At 35.2% G+C, this 7,900-nt stretch overlaps 1 protein-coding gene across 2 annotated transcripts; it reads right to left on the minus strand.

The window, feature by feature from the left end:
- Nucleotides 1-223: 223 nt before the first annotated feature.
- LOC123920624 (protein argonaute 5) lies at nucleotides 224-6,727 on the minus strand. 2 transcript variants are annotated; one of them, XM_045972915.1, is made up of 22 exons: nucleotides 5,799-6,727; nucleotides 5,262-5,476; nucleotides 5,002-5,157; nucleotides 4,778-4,911; nucleotides 4,578-4,684; nucleotides 4,329-4,432; nucleotides 4,006-4,144; nucleotides 3,772-3,888; nucleotides 3,558-3,665; nucleotides 3,408-3,479; nucleotides 2,900-3,010; nucleotides 2,640-2,808; nucleotides 2,444-2,565; nucleotides 2,216-2,353; nucleotides 1,983-2,125; nucleotides 1,826-1,888; nucleotides 1,668-1,731; nucleotides 1,258-1,384; nucleotides 1,076-1,149; nucleotides 876-970; nucleotides 754-785; nucleotides 224-667 (listed from the first exon to the last, which is right to left on the minus strand). In XM_045972915.1, exons 1-22 carry the CDS (start codon nucleotides 6,282-6,284, stop codon nucleotides 492-494), a joined length of 2,952 nt encoding a protein of 983 aa, XP_045828871.1. In that variant the 5' UTR covers nucleotides 6,285-6,727; the 3' UTR covers nucleotides 224-491. The 2 variants fall into 2 exon arrangements, with proteins under 2 accessions (XP_045828871.1, XP_045828870.1); XM_045972914.1 differs by having other exon boundaries at nucleotides 1,076-1,384; nucleotides 5,799-6,465.
- Between the last annotated feature and the right edge of the window lie 1,173 nt (nucleotides 6,728-7,900).

Consider the following 7,900-nt stretch of genomic DNA (forward strand, 5'->3'; position numbering starts at 1 on the left):
CATCTCTCTTCAACCAAGTTTCTACTGAAATTCTTACTCCCATGAAAAAAGGTTGAAGTAACAAAAATACAACAAATAAAATTTCAAAAGCCTAATAAAATAAATAAATATATATACAATTAGCACTAGTAGGGAGCCTAGGTGACTCAAATAAAAAACAATTCAAAATATATATTTTCAAAAACAATCTTTACAAGTTTATAAAAATGCAGCAGACATAATATAACCATAACTTCAATATATATATTTATAATAACGATATCCATGGTGGCACCATATGTACCATCATTTCAAAATATTGCTAAACATATCCATGGTAGCAAACATCATATGCATCATATACAAAATCTGTCTAGAACTTATAACCATAATAATCAAATAAAAAAGGTCCACCCAAAAAATATATGTCAAGCATATATTTTATCCAAAAAGGGCACGGTGAAAACACATCATCCAAAACTATCCTCCAAACTAATATTGCCAAACCAATATTAAACATAAAACATGTTATCTTTGACGCTTTCAATGATGGAGGGAAGTGCCGCCACCACATTGGTGGCATTCCTAGTACCGCCATTTGCAGAATCAGAATCAGAAGTGTCAGCAGCGTCACTGAGGTAGTAGCGAGTTCGGAAAGCTAACAAGTGTGCATAATAAGCAGGAGGAACTGCATACAAGGATAACAACATTCTAGTTAGATTATAGTTTTGTATGGCAGACTATAAAATGAGCAAACAAAATTGAGTAACAAACCTATTGACACTGATCGAGTACACCTAGCATAACTGAAAATTTTAAAAAATCAAATATTAGAGGGACTCTAAAATTAAACAGTAGTTTATAAGATATATTTTAGACTAGAAAACATTACATACGTGTAACACAAGTTATTGGTCAAACTCTGTAAGTGATCTGCACTGAAGCGATTTTCATCAAACAACACATGATAATGAGCTGGTCGACTAGTGCCCTGCAAAATAAAGACATTCAAATGCCAACAAGAAAGAACTGTCAAATGCCGATTCAGCAATAATTAGGACACAAGAGCATGGAGTTAAAAGATCTAGTGTATTACCTGAATCCCAGCATGGCTGTTGAGATAAAAATCAAATTCTCTGGGGTGGCAAATGTTGGTGTCTACCACAGTTCCTATAACAAAATTTTGAAGAACACAATCAGAAAAAAGAGATAATATGGCATGATAATAGATACCAGCTGTGTGCAGATAACAACAAATAACAAATAAATTGAAAAAACCTGGCATTATATTTCCACTTTTGTCTGTCTCTTCTCTTCTTACAGGAAAGAGGCGGGTATGATGTCTCTTTTGGACCACCACAAAAGTAATTGGAGGTAGATACCCATTTTCTATCGAGGCACAAGCCTGAAAAGCAAATTAAAAATTTAACATAGATAACTCGTGTATATGGAGGGAAAAAAAATAAAGCAAATACTGACGAACTACTTAATTCAATCTACATGGCACTTGCATAGTAGATACAACAAAATACAGCAAGAGTGTTTTTATTTCACTATGCTGCAGGGACATTTGTTGGGGCGCAGGATTCAAACCCATAGTACCTCTTCCCCAATTGTTGTGCATTAGTTCAGCTACTAGGGCCCTTTGAAAACAAAAAATAAAAGTGTGGGAGTTAGCTATGCCATACCTTTCGGATTGCATCCACCTCATAAAGCAAAACCTGACTAAACTGCCCTTCACTTACTCCATCTCTGAGAATCACAAAGTAATATCGAAAGAAAAATATCATGTTAAATCCATACAAAACAAACATAACTGTATCGTTCAATTAAAACCAAATCCAACCTGTAAAATATAATCCTCTCAGGCTTACGCCCAGTTGCCTTATAGAAAGACACAATTAGCTCCCTGGAAATTGAAAGAAAAAAAAATCAGATTTGCCTCAACAAAAAAAAATCAGATTTGCCTCAACATGAGGAATACACAAATCTAACACCATTACCTTATCATTCCACTAGGTACAACCCCCCTTTGAGGATGCACTACAGTTTTATACAGATCCTGAATAATTTCTTCCCTATGAGACTGGGCAGAATAAACTCCCCTGTACTTGGTGACCCAAGGCCAATCCATGGATGCCACCACCTATATCATTCAACAAGCAATCATAGTGCAAATATTAAAAAATGATTTTATAAAAAAGTTGCAAATAACTATGAAAAGGACAAAGCTTACTGCAGCTATAGAAGGACTTGAGTCTTCCCCTGGCTGTGGATGTGTTACATCCGCACCAAATATTATCGTTGGTCTATCAGTTACAAGTGGAATTCTTCTCTCAAATGCATCATTCAGCACAGTGTTACGACCACCAACCTAGCCAAACAACGAAAGATATGTTTAAAACCTAAGAGCAATCAGATCAAAATATTGAAACAATTAGAATATTTATTGGATAACTTGGACCTTGACATTAATCTTCAAAGCCAAATTTTCAAGATACTGCTTATTCAACTTTTGCGCTTGCCTTGGCTGACAACATTGAGAAACAATTCCCAGTTCAGTTTCACAGACACGCTTTATTTTATCTGCAAAACAAAACAACTCAATTCAATAAATTAAAACCAAAACTTAAGAATTTTGGACTTGATAGAAAACTTACCATAAGTTCTCACACCCTTGAAATCAGGCATAATTATTATCAGCAATTGAAGCCTCTGCTGTTTGCTTTCAAGTATTGCCTTGCACTTCTTGTTAAAATTCTCAAGCTCTCTCTCAATTTGATTAGGATTGCCTGGGGAAAGAGGTACCACAGGATCTCGGTTGAAAACCTGGGATAAGCACCAAACAGGTAAAAGAAGTTGTCAAAAACTACAAGGGGCAGATAATTATTTCAAGAAATGGTTCAAACATACACCATACCAGTCCCTTGGCTTGACACATAGTAACCAACTCTTGGCAAAACATAGTTGGGTCCATTTTTGCAAAGCAAAGGCAACCCCAAAATTGAACCTTGCCACCATCAACCATTTTCTACAAAATAAGAGGTTTACACTACTCAGAAATCTAACCATTAGCAGGGGAAAGAAAACTATCTATCATTGAAAGCATAAATTGGACTAATAGTGTGGTCAACAATCTAACCATTGTCATAGGAACAGAATCTTATACATGATATTGAAAACATAAATAAGAGGTTTACACTACTCATAAATCTATCCATTAGAAGGGGAAAGAAAACTATCTATCATTGAAAGCATAAAATGGACTAATAGTTCGGTCAACAATCTAACCATTGTCATAGGAACAGAATCTAATACATGATATTGAAAAATATTAGTTGAGATTGTAACATGTTTACATAAGATCTAATACACATTTCTAAGAACACAAGTATAAATAAAAGAAAAAAATAGATTCATCATTTTACCTTAGAAATCATATTCCACTGACCCATCCGAGGGTCAAGTTTTGATTCTCCACCAGTTCCATGATATTTGAGCTGCAGTCAAAAGATAAAATTAAATATCGCACATCATGATAATTTCAAAACTTTATTAAGCATGAACTACGCATATACCGTTGGGGGTGTCAAAACACGGGCATCAACCAGAGCAAGATCCTCTCTTACATTGATTCCAAACTCCTTCACAACCTTGTCTGAGTTGAAGCGGTGCTGCTTTACGATCTACCAAGAAATGATATGACAATTATGAAGGGGAAAAAAGTATCCACACAACCTCAATAAAAACATAACTTTTATAAAAGAACCATCAATATATTATACAGCATACATTTTTAATATCTTGTTCTCTCTGATGAGGACGCTGGCAGGTAGCCCTTAAAAGATTGGTTACTTGCTCTTCATTCAATCTTTTGGAGTACCTCTGTCCAGACTCAATTCGGCAAAGCTACAACGAATAGAAACACAACAGATTTGAGGTCTAGTCTAACCGAACATCGCAAAAAACATCACGCAGAAGTGCAGAACATTAATATATAGACAAAAAAAGAAGTGAAAAAAACACCTCCATTGGAAAATACATAGGTCTTGCGTCACTTCCAGATTGGATAGCAGGAAGAAGTGGAAACTTCAACTCAATATTGTATTTCTCATGGAAATAATCCAGAACTTTTTTCTTAGTTACTTTATCCTCAAGTGTGAACCTGAATGAATAACAAATTGCAAAACAAAGAGTGAGACCAAGCCTAAAGATGTAAAAAAGAGCTTAGTCAAGGGATATACAACTTGTACTCAAACAGATAAACCTTTCTAAGAATCACACATTACACCACAATTTACCCCAACCTCAAGGGAACAATTAAAATGGTAAAAAAATAAGTAGCTCACGTTAGGTCTTTGAGTGGCTCTTTTGAGAGACCAGTCACCTTACAACTCCTCATTCCAGCCCCATGAGATAGCCGTACCTTAAGACCTTTCAAGGCTCTTCTGATCTGAAGCAAAGTAAAAAATTTACATGATTTCGCAAATAGCAACTACCAACTCATAATCTCAGTGTCAGGAAGAAAATATAGAAAACTAGCCTTAGCATGAAATTATTAGATTCAAAAAATAAAAATAATAATCCATCACAAATACCTTGAGACGGTCTTGATCAGACAGCTGCCTTGAAAAATTCAATTTAAAATTTTTAGAAACAAATTCAGTCACAAGAACCGGTTCATAGAAGGCCCTCGAAGATACATCTGAAACAAAGCATTGCTTGTCAAAGAGTGAAAGCTAAATACAATTGTAAATCACTCAACAAGTAAAATATTAGCAATGGGTATAAGTAAAACCAATGTTGAGGGAGAGCCCCATTTGTGTTGGCCTAAGGCTTTGATAAAAGCCTCTCCAAAATTCTGTCCCGCCGCCAAGAGGCCCAGGTGCCCCCAAATTGGGTGAGAAAAATGACCTCCCTGCAACAGTGTACCTGAAAAACAGTTCATCAACATCAACACGGTCACCTAAAACAAAAAATCAGCAAATCCAAATAAACAACAAACAGAAACAATAATGCTACATTTCAGCTGGAGTCGCCCGCAAAGCAACATCAAGAACTTGTATGGTTTCATAAGGACAATCCGGCTGCAAACGACGGAGAAACTGATTAAGATGGACGATGTCTGGCTTTGAAGCAAACCGAATCGTAACCTTAAACTCGCGTTCACGCTTTTTCCTGTGAAAAATATAATATCATGAAATCACACGTAACATATTTTAAATAATAGACAATATTAACAACAAACTCATATATTACAGATACATCTACAGAAAACTCACCTATCAGAACCAGAAGAGGATCCTCGATCCTCGTCAACCAAGTTAACCACAAAAACCTTAGAAGTAAACGGTAATGGTCCAGCAGTAAACAGGCTCTTCCTACCATCATAAGCAGGAATGCGATTCTCTAACAGTGACTCCCGATGCATCTTAACCAACTGATTGATAATGTCTCTGGACACTTTTTTTGAAGGAATCTCCGGCGCAATCGACACCTAAAAACATCGATCAAAATTTTCAGCCTCTAAATTCATAACACATTGTTACTACTAGCGTCATCATTCAAGTTTAAAATCAACATAAAAAACAAAAACAAAAAAACCAAAACACTTCAACAAATTTGAGTTTAAAAAAAGTACGAGTATATATTATACTAATAAAATCAAAATTTCCATCATCTCAAAATTCATAACACATTATTACTTACTAGCATTATGGTTTCAAATCAACAAAATAAACAAAATCAAAAACCCTAAACAATTTTAAACGATTAAAATCTGAGTTCAAAAAAATGTATAAGCAAAATAATATACTAACATCGTAGTGATGCAGATCCCTCTCAGCAACTTGCATCTGAAAATGATTAGCACGAACTTGCACTTTTTTCCCTAACTGACCATAACCAGGACGATTAGGGAACCTGATCGCCTTCTGAGACGCCGGAGCGGAAGCCGATTGCAGAGTAAGCTTCTGTTGAACTTCAGTAGACAGCGCTTCGGCGGAAACCGTCGCCGGAGCCGGAGAAGGTACAGTCGGAGCCGAACTAGAGCCGGTAACGGGAGCAGAAACGGATGGATGAACAGGATGAACGACCGGCGCTACAACAGATGAAGCAGCGGTGTTGATCGGTGCCGGAGGAGGTACGTGGACCGATGAAGAAGATGGAACGGTATGTCCACCGCGAGATCCACGACCACCACCACCACGGCCTGTTCCGGCAGCATTGAGACGAGATGTAGCCGGAGATGGTTGTGGTTGGTTACGACGGTTATCGGAAGGGTTTCCACCACCGCGACGAGACATTGTGATGAAAAACGAAACGGTTACAAGAGAGAGAGAGAGAGAAAGAGAAGTTTTGTGTTGGTGGAAAATGAGGAGAGTGAGGTGTGAGAGTGGGTTTAAGTAGGAGAATATTGGAAACACTTGTGAGCGAAGGTAACTGCCTAAAGTAGTGGTGTGACTGGGTGAGAATGTGGGAGAAAGAAGAAAAAAGACATTTCGAAAATTCAAAAGTCTTTTTAATAATAATAATAATAAAATGAATAAAAAAGTACCAAAAATAGAATTAGCGCGTCAGTTTGGGGTTTCTGATTCGACAAAAGTTTTTTTTTTTTGAATGGCGATTCGACAAAAGAATTTGTTACAAGTTGTGACAAAAATCGTTTGAGTTCTCAACCATTAGAGTTAACAGTTCGTACCTGCAAACTATATTTAAGTGTCTTCATGACTTATCCTTTTTTATATTTAGAGTTAAAAATGTTCAGATATGCTTTTAAGGCAATGCAATTTTATTTTTTTTGGTACAAAGGCCAGGTATGATGGGCCGATGGGTCGGCCCACTAATTTTCATAGTATTTTTTAAAAAAATAAAAAAAATAAATTCTACTAAATTTATGTTATATTTTTCAACTAAATCTTCAAGAAGTAATTTGTATCCCTATATTTTCTCACATAATCTCTCAAACAACAATATCTTCCTCTTTATCCTCATCAAACAAATCTCTAACAAATATTTTCATTCTAATCCAATAAGGTTACGTTTTTGTGTGATCCGCGTTTTCTATTCTGTCTTATGTTATGGTGAGTTTGTTAATAAAAGATTTTTACAGCTAAAAATTGTCTTATATCATGGTGAGTTTGTCAATAAGATATTGTTGCTATTATGAAAAGTTCACACCAAATTTTTTTATCCTCCTTATATATAGGTATAGATTTTCACCTCGTATCTCAGTATTTTATATCTACTTTTAATATAATAAAATTAATTACTACCAAAGTTACTAATTTATCCTTAGTAGGTTTAACCATATTCCAAATTTTATACCAATCGTTAGTTGGTTCAGTGGTGGCGTTGAACATGGTAGGGAGGATCACGTTCGATCCACCGCAACTGCGATCGGGAGGAGACTGAAACCACTTGATGCCAGAACTGACCTCCGAACCAGATTAAACCGGTGGTGAAAACAAAAAGAAAATATTCCAAGTTTTATATCTTTAATTGTAATTTAAGTAAAAAAAAAGAATAAAAAGAATATGGAAAGAATATAAAATAAATACAATAAAAAGATTATATGCTTAAAATAACCATATTCCAAGTTTTATATCCTTCATTGTAATTTTACAAGAAATAAATTTAAAAAAATATAAAAAGAATATATGATAAATACAATAAAAATATTATATGCTTAAAAATAGGAATAAAACAGATTATAGATAGGAACAAAACACAAATAATTACAATAAAACGACAAAAATAATAAAAAAGATTATATATGAATTTATGCATAAAAATAGGATCAAAATAAAACAATAAAAAGATTAAAGAATTGTTTTAAATATTTTTTAAATTCTTTAAGGGGCCGGCCCATGACGGCTCTTGAAAAAGCCTGACTTGATAAGGTCCGGCCCGATAAGGCCCG

The sequence above is a fragment of the Trifolium pratense genome, linkage group LG4 (assembly GCF_020283565.1).
Source record: "Trifolium pratense cultivar HEN17-A07 linkage group LG4, ARS_RC_1.1, whole genome shotgun sequence".
Taxonomy (NCBI): domain Eukaryota; kingdom Viridiplantae; phylum Streptophyta; class Magnoliopsida; order Fabales; family Fabaceae; genus Trifolium; species Trifolium pratense.

Coding starts and splice junctions, on each gene's coding strand:
- LOC123920624 (XM_045972914.1), bottom strand. CDS start 6,284: ATGTCTCGTCGCGGTGGTGGAAACCCTTCCGATAACCGTCGTAACCAA. Junction 4,433..4,577: donor CTGATCAAGACCGTCTCAAG/GTATTTGTGATG, acceptor ACTTTGCTTCAG/ATCAGAAGAGCCTTGAAAGG. Junction 3,889..4,005: donor CTATGTATTTTCCAATGGAG/GTGTTTTTTTCA, acceptor TATTCGTTGTAG/CTTTGCCGAATTGAGTCTGG.